Source organism: Mauremys reevesii, linkage group 11, assembly GCF_016161935.1.
Source record: "Mauremys reevesii isolate NIE-2019 linkage group 11, ASM1616193v1, whole genome shotgun sequence".
NCBI lineage: Eukaryota > Metazoa > Chordata > Testudines > Geoemydidae > Mauremys > Mauremys reevesii.
The window spans coordinates 55,466,972-55,483,745 of record NC_052633.1 but is presented as its reverse complement, the minus strand read 5'-3'; the positions used below and the strand labels follow the sequence as shown (position 1 = coordinate 55,483,745).

General features: G+C 42.4%; 1 protein-coding gene across 10 annotated transcripts in view; it reads left to right on the top strand.

The window, feature by feature from the left end:
• Window positions 1–16,774, top strand: part of ARHGAP15 (Rho GTPase activating protein 15) — a 464,338-nt gene that overhangs the window by 86,085 nt on the left and 361,479 nt on the right. For all 10 annotated transcript variants that reach the window (XM_039495675.1, XM_039495671.1, XM_039495670.1 and 7 more), the window contains exons 4-5: window positions 2,543–2,604; window positions 13,032–13,119. In XM_039495675.1, coding sequence (XP_039351609.1) covers window positions 2,543–2,604; window positions 13,032–13,119 — 150 coding nt within the window. The remainder of the gene's footprint in view (window positions 1–2,542; window positions 2,605–13,031; window positions 13,120–16,774) is intronic.

Genomic DNA, 16,774 nt, shown 5'->3' with positions numbered 1-16,774 from the left:
TTGTTCAAACTGAGTATTGAAATTCAACATTGCTTCTATTTGTGTTCGAATATAATCAATCTAGATATAGTGATGGGCAAATCTTGAAATGATCAAAATTTGGATCTGGTTTGGAGAAGTGATCAACAACTTGTTGATTAGTAAAAGCTCCTCCCAACTGCCATTTCCAGGTGGATGGAAACATTCGGAGAATAACCTTCTCATCTGACATTTAGCACTGCTGGCCCTGACTACACACCAGAAGTGTAAAGCAACAAAAATTGAAGGATGAGAAGGGATGGAAAATTATACAAGGGGTTGTTACAAGTATGATTGAAAAGTAGGAAGATATTGGGGTTAGTTCTTTCTTTATCTGAAATTATTCCCCCTTCTCTAGCTAGATGGAACGATGATGTGATTCTGGTGAACAATGCCTGTGGTCCTAAATGTTTTTTTCTCTACACTCCATATTGACACCCAGGGATTTGCATGGAACATCCAACAAGGGATGTGGTGAATTTTTAAATCAATATTGGATGTTTTTCTAAAATACATGCTCTAGGAATTATTTTGGGGAAGTTCTATGGCCTGTGCTATACAGAAGGTCAGGCCAGGTGATCCCAATGGACCCTTCTGGCCTTGGAAGCTATGAATGGAATAAGTGCAAGTTGTAGAAAAGGCACACACAAATTCCTATATGTTCAGATGAGGATATCACCCAAAATGTTGTCTGTAAGCATACAGATTTTCAGTATGCATGTACAAACATGTATGTATATGCAGTGTGCACAGTATTGTATATTCCAAACTAAAACTCTCATGAGAAACTGAAGTACCCTTTGGGTACTATTGTATACACCATTCTGTTTATATAGTCATATTTTTATACAGTAAGAACGGACTTGTATATTTGATTTTATAATCCTCCCTTATATATAAAACATGTTTTCTATTGCTATATATAACCCTGCAAAAGGCTAAAGCCTATGATAGTTTTTAGGAAATCATCTGCTCCACCCTGAGCTGTGATGACTCAGGAGACTATATGAAGTTAACCAGCATCCTCCTGGGACATTACTTCATAAGTGACTGAAGGTGAAGACAGTCATCTTCTAAATCACCAGTCTCCCTTCCTACACCATTTATGTGTTCCTTTCATGCTCTTTTCCAAGTACTAACCCGATTGGATCCTGTTTAGCTAGTGCAATCTGATGAGTTCACAGGTCACGGTGATTTAGCTGAAGGCCAAAATAAAAGTTTCTTCAACATACACTAAAACAATTGCCCAACTCCTTCAATAAGGTGTGATTACTTTTTGTTGCACTGCCATCATAATCTGGCCATAAAGTTGGTGAAACCAACCCCTCAACCTCCCGAGTATAAGAACGATCATCTAGTGCCATCAATCTGACATAGGAATTCTTACACTACTGAATTTCCTTGCTGCTGGTTTAACAAATAAAAGAGTGTGTGTGTGTGTTTGGGAGGATGTTCAAGGAGAGGAGTGAGCCAGGATGCCCCTGTGCTCTGCCAATCCTCAATTGCAATTTTGGCCCCCTTTCAGTGTCGCAGCCTAGTGTAATTTAGAGCAATCCTTAGGCTGCTTTAACACTGCACAGGGAGAACTGGCTTTCACAGAGAAGCCCTAGGATTGGGGAACTACAAAGGTGAGGTTTAAATCACACACACACACACAAAATTTGTGCTCTGGCTAGTTTGGCCTCACCAGATGTTCTGGCCCAGTTTTGGTAGATACACGCAAGTTGTGGTGTTTTCCTTTGTAATTCCAACTCAAGATTGTGGTGGCAGCGATGAGCTACTCACAGTGTGCTTTCCCTGGGTTATATCCCTAGAACATTTTGGTGCAATTGTAAATTTAAGGACAAATGCTGCCCTCACATGAACATAAACAATTCCCATTTGAGTGTGACCTTTTAATGGCTGCAAGAGGTGAGGGCCTTTGTATTACATCTCATTGGAAAGACAGCACACCTAAAAGCATAATGCCTTTTTGCACCTTACAACAGTCTTGAGTTAGTACTGACTCAAAGGGAAAAGTGCCACCTATAGACATGCACCTATATTAGATAATCTTTTGGAGGTCTGCCATTCATACACCTGACTCTAGGTAGCTTATGAGAGCTAACGTTTTCACAGCAGAGGGTGCTATGTCTCTAGGATAATATAAGTTCTACATAGCTTATAAGCAAACATAAAATTCCTATAGACATTTCATATAACTTAAGATGTATTAGTGAACCAATATGATACATTTTAACCAATGTTTCACTTATAACCAAAAACTTTACTTGTATTTAAACAGGTTTTTTTCAGATGTAATGTTCAGAGTTTCTTTTCCATTTTATTACTATATATTTGATTGACATTAAAGATAACTTGCCAGCACTTGAAAGGAACTGACCACAGATAACTAAAATAAGAATAAGCGATAAAGTGCTACGACACTAGACATTCCTATATACAGAGTCTTGTAGCATGTACTAAATAAATTGGTTCATATTAATAAAATATAGGGTTATGATATAAATATTCTTTCTTGCAGGTAGTGGAAAAAGAAGGATATCTTCTAAAAGCTAAAATTGCAGATGGAGGCAAGAAGTTAAGGTATTGTGCATTTTATGTTGTGTCAATTATATAAAATTTAATCAGAAGTCATATGGGCCGTATCATGAATATCAGAAGTGGCCAGTGCCTGGCATATGAACCAAATGCAATCCACAGTTTTACTATTCTGCACATGGGTGCTCTCATGTTTAATATGTTGTTGTAGCTTGCTGAGGCTACAGCTCTCAGAATACAGTTGATATAAACTGCCAGGCTATATCATGTGATGTGACCATGAGCCCTGCTTCCATATTAAAAATGGGGACAGCTGCAATTCTGTTCTATTTTATGCACATTAGGTGCAGCCTTTGGGCTCCAGGCAAATAGATAATGCAGCTTTCAGCTGGACAACATTTGGGCACAGCTGGTGTGGACTTCAGGGGTGTGATCTAGACACCCGTATAATTGCTGCTTCCATATAGGCACCTAGGGTAAGACTTTTAAAAGCTGTCAGAGCTGACCTATCTCTGCTGCTGTTGAAGTCAAAGGAAGTTTCACTATTGATTTCAGTGGGAACACAGTTAGGTAAACACTGAGAGCCAAGGAAAATCCTATCTCTGTAGGTACCTGAATGGCAGCAGAACGGACACAATTCATTCCACCTTCTGGAGGATTATTAGCTAATTGATATATTATAAAATTCTATATGATGAAAGATCTACATTTTAAAGTTCCTAACTGTCTACATAGTAATAAACTATGTGGGTCTTTTGGGTCAGTGACCCAGGATGTTTGAAAGCAAATACTCTTTTGCCCTTATACATTGCCAAGATCATGTTGTATGACCCCTCAACATCTCTGAGGCATTATATTTTTTCTGGTAGCAAAATCCTATATACAAAGTAAATATAACCAAAAAAACAAATTGCTATACAGAAATGATCAGAACTGACCAAAACAGAGACATTCACAAGTAAACCAAAGGTCTGATTGAGCTTTCCCTTAAAGCTGTATAAAGATGGAGTAAGACCACTGAAGTGTCTGTCTTTGTCATTCTCTGTCACTCCTTGGTTTTGGTTTTCGACTGAAGACTTTTGCAAAATGTAGAGTCTCAGTAATGAGCCCTAAAAAGGGCCAAACTGGGCTAAGTCTTATCTTCTCCAGTGGCTGTTTCACAAGGGGGGTTCCTCAATAGAGCATGCCTTACCTCCCTCCTATAAGCTTGTCAGAGACATTGTTCTGTGGGCTGTCTTGTTAGGTTAAGAATGAAGAGTGGGGTGTGATGTAGCTAGTACCCAACCCATGAGGGATGAAAACCACAGCCTTGAATTGACACCGAAAGCAAACTGGGAGCCCTGGAAAGTGCAGATATTGCTCAGGATGGGGCTTTTGTTTTAATAACTGGACTTGTTGTGTCTTTTCTCCCTTCAACACAAGATATGGTGTTACAATCATCCAATCTGGAGGTGACAAACACATGGTTCACTGTGGCCAGATCCTAGTTTGAGAAGAAGCAGCATAGTTTCCTGGCAATCTTGGACTGCATTCATTTCTTGGAACTGTTATGCAGTATTAGTGATGAGTTGAGGCAGCCTCAAGGTCTCATTCTATGTTGATGACCTAAGTACAAAGGAGTATCTGTTAAAACTTAGAAAATCGCAAAAAAGCGAATGCATTCAATCAGACATTTAACATTACTTAAACAAAGGGTATATATGAGTAAGAAGTGAGGCTTTGCATGTGTTAATACCATGTAGTATTCAGAACAGAAAAGCACGCAGAATATGTTTGTTTCCAGCTCATGTGGTTACACATGGAACATTCAGAATATTATTATTGCATTTATAAACATGGCATTGTCCATTCAGATTTTAAAAGCACTACTGTATTAAAGACGGAGCAATTGTGAACAGTGTTGGTGTTATAATGTGCTGCCATCAGGTGTCCATTTGCTAGAATGCAAATACTGCAGCTGCTGCAAGGCTGATGTATTAAGTGTATTGCTTCATTTTACAATATGAAGCTGTCAGATTTCACTCTTTGGTGACTCTGCCACCATTTTTTTAACTTTATATAAAACAATTCTATTGATTCAAAAAGATGATTTTCTGCAATATACTTTTTGATTTTCAATTTGGATCTTTCTGCATACTAATATTGAGGACTATCGGTCTCTGTGGATGAAAAACAGACAAAGATAACTTTTTTTTTTTGGTCTATGTATTCTCTATCCATCTTCTCCCTCTCCTTATTTAGCCCTTACTGCTCATTCACTGGGAGTGAATTTTTCAAAGCTGTGGAATATGCATCTGGAAAAGACTACAGTTGCTGCTGAATTGACTTTCCCAAGGGGCTTGAAAACCTTGCCCACACTTTTACATGTCCAGTGAAATTCTGTATAAGGATGTCCATCTGTAGAAAAACCAGTTAACCCCCCAAACAATATTTGACCTTATTGAGGTCTGTCTAAGCACTTCATAAACAAAAACTGCTCTTGTGAACTAACAGTTAAAGGTAAATAAGTAGAAACCATGAAGTTTTGATTTAAAGATAATTTTGAATTTAAGGAGAATGGTAGGGGGAAAAAAACATCTTGTCCTGAAGCCATACTCAAATATGATATAGTCATTGTCTTGTCTGATTCTGATTCTGCTACACAGTATGCTGCAAGAACACTCTGAATCTTCATATGTCATCAGGGGTTGAACCAACCTTTTTCCCCTAAAAAAGAGAATTCACAGTTCAGTAACACTGCTTGTTGCCACATGGCACTAAAGTCTTGATGCAGAATGCTTTGAAATTACCATATCTGAGACATGGTCTCACCTCAGTATTCCATAACACTAACAATCCATGCTTACATGCAATATATAGATGCAGTGGTTGTTAGCTAACCGCACACATGAATCATCAGGAACATACCTCCAATTACAGTTCTTGTGAAGCTCAGTTCTTTCACTTCTCAAGGGATCCTTCAAAATTATTTTTCAGTTTTCCTCTATTTTTCTTCCACACTGTGGCAGGGTGACGACTCACCGGCGCGGCGCCTCCTGCTGGCTGCCTCGGGAATTAGCTCTTTCCAGCCCAGAGCGCCCTCTACAGGCCAGTGTCTCACCCACCGCTGGCTCCCCGTGTCCCTCACGGACCCCAATGCCCCTCTGCTTCAGGGTTCTGCCCCCAGCAGCAACCCACTGTCTCTGGGTCTCCCCTCCCAGGGGAACCCTCAACCCTCTATCCCCACCTTGCCTCAGTGGCTACTGCCAGTCATCATCTAGTCCCCGCTCTCTGGGGTGGACTGCAGTTGGTAAACCACTCATCATCTGCAAGGGGGTTAGGACCTGCTGCCTTTGCCTATCTCTGGGCTGCCTCTCTGCAGCCCCTTTTGTAGGCCCTTTACCAAGGCCTGCAGCCTGGGGTTTTGCAGGCTGGAGATCCTCAGCTTCCTCTGCCCTTCTCCAGCACTGTTTACCCTAGGTACCTTCTCAGCTCCCAGGCAGCCAGGTCCTTCTCTCTCAAAAAGCTAGAGAAAGACTCTCTTCCAGTCTCTGGCCCTCAGCCCTCTTACAGGGCCAGCCGTGACCTGATTGGGGCATGGCCCCACCTGTGGCTACTTTCCCCTAATCAGCCTAGCTTTTCACCCACCCCAGCCCTCTCCCAGGGCTTTTTCAAGGTCCCAGGTCACTCCACTACATACACCCTTTAGCTTCACCCTGGATTTCAGGTTGAGATAAACCCTAAAACTCAGTGAAACTCGGGGTGTATCTGGACTTCAATCACAGAGTCAGACAGTTGCTCATGTAGACATACCTGAGCTAGCTTTAATCTAGCTGTCTTGGGTAACAGAGCAGTGACTCTGCAGCAGCACAGACTTCGGTGTGGGCAAGCCCTGCTAGTAATTACCCACAGGCTTCAGGGTTCAGCCCACCCTGAAGCCTGTGCCCCCATTAACAGCAAAGGTTGCAAACCTTAGGGAACCTTCTGATGAATCTGATCTGAGTTCTGAGTTTGTCAGGAGACTTGAAATTCAGTAGGTTTTGAGTATCATTGTGAATATTTCACATGGCTTTTCTTGCGACTCCCAGCACCCTCTGCACAGGTTTTATGTTGATGAATCAAATAAAGCCAACTTATGTACTCTTGAGCAAGCCTGATTATATGTCTACTAGAGGGGAGGCTCTGGTACACATGAATGCAAATCTCTTGCATACTGGCCCTTATCTTAGTTCTCCACTAGCTTTTCCTGAGTAGACTAGGCCCGGCAAGTGCTTTCAACTTGAGGTCTACTGCTAATTCATGTGTAGATTAATTATGAAACACATACTGGATTGACACTAGATAGGTCAAATAACCCACCCGGTATTGCCTCAGATGTCCTCGCTGGGAATGTAAAATACTAGGGACGTCAACCAAAATCATTGATCATTGCACACTGGTCTGGTAGAGGGGGCAATAGAAAGGACACTGTCATTGAAGCTTTTTCAGTAAAAAAAAAGGAGCTGCAGGTAAGGTTTGGCTGGAGACCCCTTCCCCTTGGTTTTTACTGGTAGCCATTTTTGAAACCCAGATAGTTACAATACTACCTCATAAGGATATTGTGAGGATTAATTAGCAGAGCTGGTTGAAGTGTTTATTGCAAATAATGGTCCATATCTTCAGCTATTGTGAATCAGCATCGTTTATATCAGCAAAGGATCTGGCCCAGTTATTCACTGTGAATTTGAGGGAGTCTCCTAAATCATTTATACACATAATTTCTATTGACTTTCAGTGAGACCTATGTTCCTGTGTTATTTGGGTACTTTGGAAAATCCCACCCTTAGCCTTCTTTTTTGGTTAGCAAGTCTTCACAAATGGATCCACATTTTCTTCAAATGTGTTTGCTTTTGGTAAATATTCACCAAATAAACTGGGTGAATAATTTTCAGTTTCTGGGTTGTTCATGGATTGTTGCCTTCAGATATTTGGTTTTGCTGCTCATTATTTATATAGGCAGGGTGGTCACTAATATGCCTGAGGTCAAATCCTGGCCGCATTAATGTCAGTGAGAGTTTTGTCTTTGTTTTCAATGCAGCCAGGATTTCACCCAAGGTATTATTTCTGCTCCTTGATAGAATGACCGAAATATATTAAATAGGAGAGTAATCAGTAGTGAATTGTGATTAATTCATAGACTTAAGGTCAGAAGGGACCATTATGGTCATCTAGCCTGACCTCCTGCACAATGCAGGCCACATAATCTCACCCACTAACTCCTGTAACAAACCCCTAACCTATGTCTGAGTTATTGAGGTCCTCAAATTGTGGTTTAAAGACCTCAAGGTGCAGAGAATCCTCCAGCAAGTGACCCATGCCCCATGCTGCAGAGGAAGGCGAAAAACCTCCAGGGCCTCTGTCAATCTTCCCTGGAGGAAAATTCCTTCCCGACCCCAGATATGGTGATCAGTTAAACCCTGACCATGTGGGCAAGACTCACAAGCCAGCACCCAGGAAAGAATTCTCTGTAGTAATTCAGATCCCACCCCGTCTAACATCCCATCACAGAACATTAGGCATATTTACCTGCTAATCAAAGATCAATTAATTGCCAAAATTAGGCTATCCCATCATACCATCCCCTCCATAAACTTATCAAGCTTAGTCTTGAAGCCAGATATGTCTTTTGCCCCAACTACTCCCCTTGGAAGGCTGTTCCAGAACTTCACTCCTCTGATGGTTAGAAACCTTCATCTAATTTCAAGTCTAAACTTCCTAGTATCCAGTTTATATCCATTTGTTCTTGTGTCCACATTGGTACTAAGCTTAAATAATTCCTTTCCCTCCCTGATATTTATCCATCTGATATATTTATAAAGAGCAATCATATCTCCCCTCAGCTTTCTTTTGGTTAGGCTAAACAAGCCAAGCTCTTTGAGTCTCCTTTCATAAGACAGGTTTTCCATTCCTCGGATCATCCTAGTAGCCCTTCTCTGTATCTGTTCCTGTTTGAATTCATCCTTCTTAAACATGGGAGACCAGAACTGCACATAGTATTCCAGATGAGGTCTCACCAGTGCCTTGTATAATGGTACTAACACCTCCTTATCTTTACTGGAAATATCTCGCCTGATGCATCCTAAAACCGCATTAGCTTTTTTAACGGCCATATCACATTGGCGGCTCATAGTCATCCTGTGATCAACCAATACTCCAAGGTCCTTCTCCTCAACTGATGTGTCCCCAATTTATAACCAAAATTCTTGTTATTAATCCCTAAATGCATGACCTTGCACTTTTCACTATTAAATTTCATCCTATTACTATTACTCCTATTTACAAGGTCATCCAGATCTTCCTGTAGGATATCCCGGTCCTTCTCAGTGTTAGCAATACCTCCCAGCTTTGTGTCATCCGCAAACTTTATTAGCACATTCCCACTTTTTGTGCCAAGGTCAGTAATAAGATTAAATAAGATTGGTCCCAAAACCGATCCCTGAGGAACTCCACTAGTAACCTCCTTCCAGCCTGACACTTCACTTTTCAGTATGAAAATTAAGATGTTTGTACACTAATGCGAGGAGCCTAGGTAACAAAATGGAGGAACTAGAGCTACTGGTGCAGGAAGTGAAACCGGATATTATAGGGATAACAGAAACATGGTGGAATAGTAACAAACATCTTGTAATCTCCCCTTTAACCAGTTCCTTATCCACCTTTCAATTTTCATATTGATCCCCATCTTTTCCAATTTAACTAATTCCCCATGTGGAACCATATCAAATGCCTTACCTAAATTGAGGTAAATTAGATCCACTGTGTTTCCTTTGTCTAAAAATTCTGTTACCTTCTCAAAGAAGGAGATCAGCTTGGTTTGGCACAATCTACCTTTTGTAAAACCACGTTGTATTTTGTCCCAATTACCGTTGACCTCAATGTCCTTAACTACTTTCTCCTTCAAAAATTTTTGCAAGACCTTGCATACTACAGATGTCAAACTAACAGGCCTATAGTTACTCAGATCACCTTTTTTCCCTTTCTTAAAAATAGGAACTATGTTAGCAATTCTCCAGTTGTACAGTACAACCCCTGAGTTTACTAATTCATTAAAAATTCTTGCTAATGGGCTTGCAGTTTCATGTGCCAGTTCCTTTAATATTCTTGGATGAAGATTATCTGGGCCTTCAACTACTTGGTGAAGGAATCCATCAGCTATCACATCCAGAAAAATCTGAGCCCTATTATTACTAGAACTTGTTCTCCAGTCTATATCTGGGAAGTTAAAGTCTCCCATGATCACACAATTCCCATTAGTGTTTACTTCATTAAAAACATTAAAGAGGTCTCTATCCATATCCAAATGAGATCCCAGTGGTCTGTAGCAAATCTCAAGCGCGAGGCTCTAGTAGCTTTATTTCCCAATGTGATTTTTGCCCAGACAGACTCTCTTATCCATTCCATCACTTCTTATTTCTTTACAGTTTACCTCATCATTGATATACAATGCTACTCCACCACCTTTGCCTTTATTTCTGTCTTTCCTAAACAGCACATAGCCTTCAATACCTGTACTCCAGTCATGAGTACTATTCCACCATGTTTCTGTTATCCCTATAATATCCGGTTTCACTTCCTGCACCAGTAGCTCTAGTTCCTCCATTTTGTTACCTAGGCTCCTCGCATTAGTGTACAAACATCTTAATTTTTGCCGTTTTGGCTTCACTGACATTCTTTATCTGGTTAGGCACAGACATTCTACCACCAGTATCACCTATTAGACTGGTATCTACACTACCCTTCCGCCTTATGTCCATTCTCCTACCCACGGCTGTATCCTTTCTTACTTTGTTTTCTTCCCTCTCAATGTTAAATTCTGGCGTGGAGATTACCTGGACATCTCCCAGTCATCTGCCCTAGTTTTAAAGCTCTCTTAATCAGTTGTGCCAGCCTCCATCCTAGAAGTTTATTTCCCTCCTTACTCAGGTGAAGTCCATCCTGAGAGAACAGTCCTCTGTCCATGAATGTTTCCCAGTGGCCACACATCCCAAAGCCCTCCTTATAGCACCACTATCTGAGACATGTGTTGATCGCCATAATATTGTCACACCTTTGTTGCCCTTCTCTAGGAACAAGCAGAATCCCACTGAAGATCACCTGAGCCTTGATTTCCTTAAGCGTCTTCCCCAGTCTGGCATAGTCTCCTTTGATACGTTTCAGCGAGAATCTAGCTGTATCATTCGTTCCCACATGAAGGACAATCAGCAGATTCTTGCCCGCTCCCATTAGGATCCTTTTCAGCCTCAGGTTCACATCCTGTATCTTAGCACCCGGCAGACAGCACACCCTTCTGTTCTCCGGATCAGCTCTAGTTACAGGCCTGTCTATTCTTCTCAGTAAGGAGACCCCAGTCACATAGACCTGCCTTTTCCTGGTGACAGTGTGATTCTCCAGACTATCCACTGTTCCCTCTGGCTGCAAGTCCTCTTGATTTCTATTGTCCTTTGCAATCCTCTGCAACCCATCCTGTATCCTCTTGGGGCTCATATTTGGTGTTGTCTCCATTGACTCTTCACCTCTTCCTATAGGACTAGCTGCTCTTCTCTTCTTCCTTACCCTCTCACCTACAGTGACCACCTGCTGTGCCCCTTCTTCATTTTCCAACTCTGCAAACCTGTTCCTGAGCTCTATTTCTCCTTCACTGGCCCGTCTTTTCCTCTGCCTGGTTCTTTTAGTCACATGCTTCCACCGTCCATTTTCCTCACCCAGCAGTCTCCCCTCAGAGTTCTTTGGTCCTGCTTCCATCTGCAAGTCTGAGCTTTTCCCTTCAGCCTCCTCATGTCTTTGCTCCATCATCCGCTCGAATCCCCTTCTGAACTCGACCAGAGTTTCCACCTGCATCTCCAGTCCTCGGATCTTTTCTTCCATCAGCTCGATCAGGCGGCACTTCATGCAGACGAAACTCTTTTCAGATACCTGCTCCAGGATCATGTACATGCCGCAGCTTCCACGTCCAGTCATCCTCATTGTGTCTTTCACTGCTGCCTCTGTATTGGTCATAGCCTTCCCACCTAAAACCTGTTAGTCCAGGAAACACAAACCAAAGCAAACCACCACCACCTACAGCAAAACAAATCCCCAACACACCCCAGAACACCACCCCCGTCCTTCACTAGCCTGTCTATTCCTCTGCCTAGGTCTCTTAGTCTCCCCCCGAGACTCCTCCTGTAAACTCCCACTGAAACTCCCCTCTTTACAGCTCTGTTTGCTGGCTCCTGTGCTGCTGCAGCTATCTATGCCACTGCCTGCCTGGCTAGCTACCTTTATAGGACCCCTAAGCAGAGAAGCCCTGCCCCCCTAATTAAGGCTCAGCTTCTCTCCCAGCACACTGCCCCTACCAACCTCCACACACATAACTACAAAATACAATATACAAAAACCTCCTCCAACAGAACTCCCACTGAAACTCCCCTCGTTACAGCACACTTCTGTGCACATTTTGGAATGAATAATGCTTTCTGCTAAAATGTACAACACTTTTAGAATTTGCAGTATTTTTGTCTGTGGTGTGCCCAAATTCTTGGGGATGACAATATGACCCCATAAATCTCACAGAATGAAACTTAAAATTTTTATTTGCAAATATATATTTTTTTCTCTGTAACTAGTTCTGTTAATTAGGTAATGATAGTGCCATGCTTTTGAACAGCATCCATCAGAGTGATTAATATTATAATCTACTGTGTGGTTTGTAATTACTATTTTTTGGTGTGGTTTTCTCCAGTGTGCTGCTAGCAACCTTGAAAGAATGTTTTTGTCTCTTCTATACCTCTCCACAGAAGTTGTTGCTGTTTGTGTTTCACAAATTAAGAACTTATATATGTCGTTACACTTTCTTGTAACTTTCTTAAAATACTACTACTGTGTATCTTGATCTGCTGGAAACCTCTCTTGTTTGATTTTTTTTAATTATTATTATTTATTATTATGGACAGGGAGAAAATGTATTGATCTTTAAATCTAGGTTCTGTGCACAGCTCAGTATACCTCACACTGATGATATGACATCTTTGCTATTCCTGTCCTGGGCCTATCTTAAATATCGATCTCCAAATGGTGCCCAATCATACAGACCCTGATGCAGTGAAATATTTAAGCACACGTGAACTTCAAGCATGTGAATAGTGCCATTGATTTCAATTGGACTCTTTATTTTGTTAAAGTTGATGGATAGGAGCAATGCTGGACTTTAAATGTGAATTCAGGGAATTGGCCCATCAAACCCATTGGGAAAAACTCAGACATGGTGTGAACAGGTGCAACTCCATTAACATCAACAAAAGTGCACTTGTTGACACAGAGTGTGAATTTGGACCATTTTCATTTCTGAAAAAGGGTTGGAACCCAGGTCTTCAAATATGAAGTGTTATTGGCTTAATCCATGGTATTATCTTCCTCAGCCAAGATAGCTCATGCTTACTTGATCCATTAATTTTATTTCACTTTATTTTTTTAAGGAAAAACTGGTCTACTTCTTGGATCGTTCTTGCTGGTGGGAAAATAGAATTCTACAAAGAATCCAAACAGCCAGCATTGGCCAATCTGGTAGGCAGTTATCTATCTTATTGTACTCATCTTTTCAGAAAGAATGTTACTAAATAGAAAGTTTGGCATCATCAAAATAAATAAATAAATAAATACAATCAAACTAAGTAGCCAACCATAAGACATCTGAGAACAGCTGTAAGAAAATGATTCAAACTTTTAATCAGGTGGAGGGTGGGGGGAGGAATACAACTTAACGTGTCTTTTAATAAATGGTGCATTTTGAGAATAATTGCAAAGTGAGACGTATGGCGAATAATAATTACCCAGTAATGTGAAGGTAACACTTTAAATGAAGGTGCCATTTACAAATGCTTTATTCTTATTTATGAAATGATCACTAAATGCAGCTACTTCCTCAAATAATGTATTATAAAGCATGTTATAAAATGCATTAGTAATAAATGCTTAACAGATGATGCGATGAGAATCTGTTGCAAAGGATATTATAAGACGTAAATTGTATTAAACCAAGTGTGTGCATCTTTAATACATGAATTTCAGTTGTTATCCAGCATGCTATAAAGTGGCTTATGCATTAATAAATAATAATTAACTATTTATAAATGGCACCTTAATAAAGGGTGTTACCAAAGGGAAAAACACTGTAAGTTAGCAAAGTGATTTTTCATCTTAATATAGATGTGATACCTACCATATCCAGCTAACCTTCCAGAACATTTCTTATGACTCCTTCTAATACAGTTAATGCAATTTCTGAAGCTGTAGTTACTACAAAGTGAAATTTGCGGTACCTTTTTATTGTGCCCCAAGGAGAGGCCACTGATCTTGGTTTTCAGAGATGTGACAGTTACATTGCACAAGCAATAGTGGCATGTTTCCCTTCAGTGCTAGTTAGTGTGGAGTCTGAGCCTACAAACCTTCATATGGGCTCCAGAAAGAGAAATCAGTAAGTGTATGACACTGTGGACATAACAGCAATGGTTTGACAGAGTCCTATTGTGAAAGGTTCCCAAGGCTTGATCAAACCTGCCATACCTTATTGAAGTGATGGGTGGCCAAGAAGGTGCATTCTTTGGCAGGAGTCACAAACAATAAACTAATTTATATGTGGCAGGTGATGAAAAGTTTTTTAGTTCTATGTTCTTAAACCACCAATATTGTTTGCCATAACCTCTTCTCTAACTGGGTACTCTTCCCTGGCCCTGCTTACCCCTATGTGCAAAGGGTTGTTTTAAAAATAAAATAGTAAAAAAGGCTATTTCTGATCATTTCAATATCTTTTTATACTGAAATGGCTGGATGATGTCATGTTTCAGAAGCTATGCAGACAAACATTATGTATACATTAAAATTGATCTGGAATTCTGTGTATAGGATCATTTTGAGTTATAGGCTAGAAAATTATATTGGCTTAATTAAAGTGATCTGTTTTAAAAATGTATTCTGTTAGCATGTGCTTTTGGGACTGGTATCTCAGACCTGCACCTGTTGGATAACTGTCCACATCAATCCCACAGCTAGCACCAACTGATACCCTTCACAGGAATCTCAACAGAGTGGTCAAAGACTAAATGGGCAATTGTCTCACACCTGCAGATCATCCCTCCATGTCACAGTTGCAACTCCCTGTGCTGGAACAGATAGTCGCTGTCAGCTTGATACCTTTCACAAGCAATACATTCTCCTAAAATAACTTAATATAAAATAAATAATAGAGCACCTAAGGCAAATCCAGGTTTAAAAATCAAAAGCCACCAGTTCTCGTGAAAAGCCCTGTTGGGAACCTCAGCTTCTGATGGTGCCACCACAACCTTACATGGACCTGCTAACCCAGAGCCTCCTTATATTTGCTCTGTTGATATGAGCAGACAGAACCCTGAGCACTCCAGGGCGAATAAAGAGACACATCTTTGTTCCACCAGAAAACATCTTTTGTTCCCCCAGGTCTGTAATCTCCTCAGTTGACAGGACCATCCCTTGCGAGGGTGATGTATCCCCTGGTGGGGTAAAAGGCTACAGGATAAGTCTCTTCCATCCTGTCTACTAGCTGCAACTTTTTTCTCACGGAGCTATTAGCACCGCCGATTGAACCAGATCTGGTCTTTATTGTCATCAGGAGACTCAGAGCTACAGGAGGAACTGTCATTACCTCCTCCAAGGAGATCCATCCAGACAGGACATTGAGAACCTCCTGAAACCAACCTGCACCCAGAATGTCCCCTTGGGACTGACTGTACCCATGCCTTGGTGACCTCCACAACCCAACTTCAAACACTCCTACCGGCCCTAATGGGGCCCATGGGACCCATACATATGATTCCCAGGGTCAGTGCTATCTAACATGGAATGCTATCTAACATTCCACCCCTCCCCTCTAAGACAGCAACCAGAGCTTCCTCCTGACCCTATAGAGTAGGAAAACTATGAGCTGGATCTGGCGGTTCCACCGGCACTGGCAACACTATCTTCCTCATCTCCGAATGAGGCAGTCACTCCAGCTGTGCTGTCCCCTCTGGATGACTGTACTGAGGCCGAGTGGCCTCCCTCTGAGCGAGAGAGCGAGGGTCCACTACACTCCCCTTGGTGGGCGGAGACTAGTCTGCTCCGCCCCCCCTCACCGGAAGTGCCAGGGCAGGGTCGGAAGTATAAGAGGAAGGCCCTGCAGCCTGGTTGGAGTGGAATCCCCAGAGGAGAAGGATGCTCCTGCTGTACTGCCATGCCCAGGAGGGGAACCTACCCCCGGATGTCCAATAGCCGCAGAAGTGGGAGACCCCGACAAGGAGTGGCCTGGACTACCAGCCGCGGTGTACCCCGAGAAGCCCTGGAAACAAGAAGTGCCAACCCCCAGGGAAGCAGGAAGTGGCCCAGGAGCAGCCCTGGAGCAGTCGGCTGTGGAGCCAGGTGTGTCTCAGTCGGTGTGTTGCAGCTGGATCCCCACCGACACAGGGGCAGCCAATCCTGCCTCTGCTATGGCCCTTGGCTGGGACACGGTGGAGTAGAGTGGGCCCATGTCTCCCTGCCACCTTACCCCAGGGTGGCCAGCTCCCTACACTGTGCAGGGGAGCTCCCACCCTGAAGAAGGAGCCTCCCTTACCAGCCCCACTTATAGACTGTTGCTTTGCTGGCTGCCTAAGCCCCACCCTGGCTAAAGTGAGATTGTTTGTTTGCTGGCAGCCTGAACCTCTTCAAGCAGAGGCCTGCACCAGCTCCATAGACTGTGGTTGTCTTACTGGCAGCCGGAGCCCTGCCCCAGCTGAAACCAGCCTCCTGTAGCCAGTATTTAATTGCTGGCAGCTTGAGCCTCCCCAAGCCTAGGCTAAAGCCTGGCCATGACTGTCTGGTGCCCAGCCCTATTGTGGGGCTGGGAACTAGAGGACCTGGGGGGGGGCCTTGCTCCACCTTGGGTGGAGACAAGGGCCCTAGACTGTTCTGCAGCTTCATGCCTTGGCCAGACAAGCCCGAAGGCAACCTGAATGAGTGGGGTCCCTTCAAGTGGGAGAGCGAGGGTCCACTGCAATGACCACAGCAATTTCAAGAGCTGCCACACAGGGTATTGAAAGAGCTCCACATCTCCCTAGAGGAGGCCCAGGAGACACAACACAAGCTTTTAGACATCCTGCAACCCATAGGGTCCAGCCAGATAATACTCCTGGTGAAGGAAGCCACAGTGGAAACAGCAAGAGCATTATGG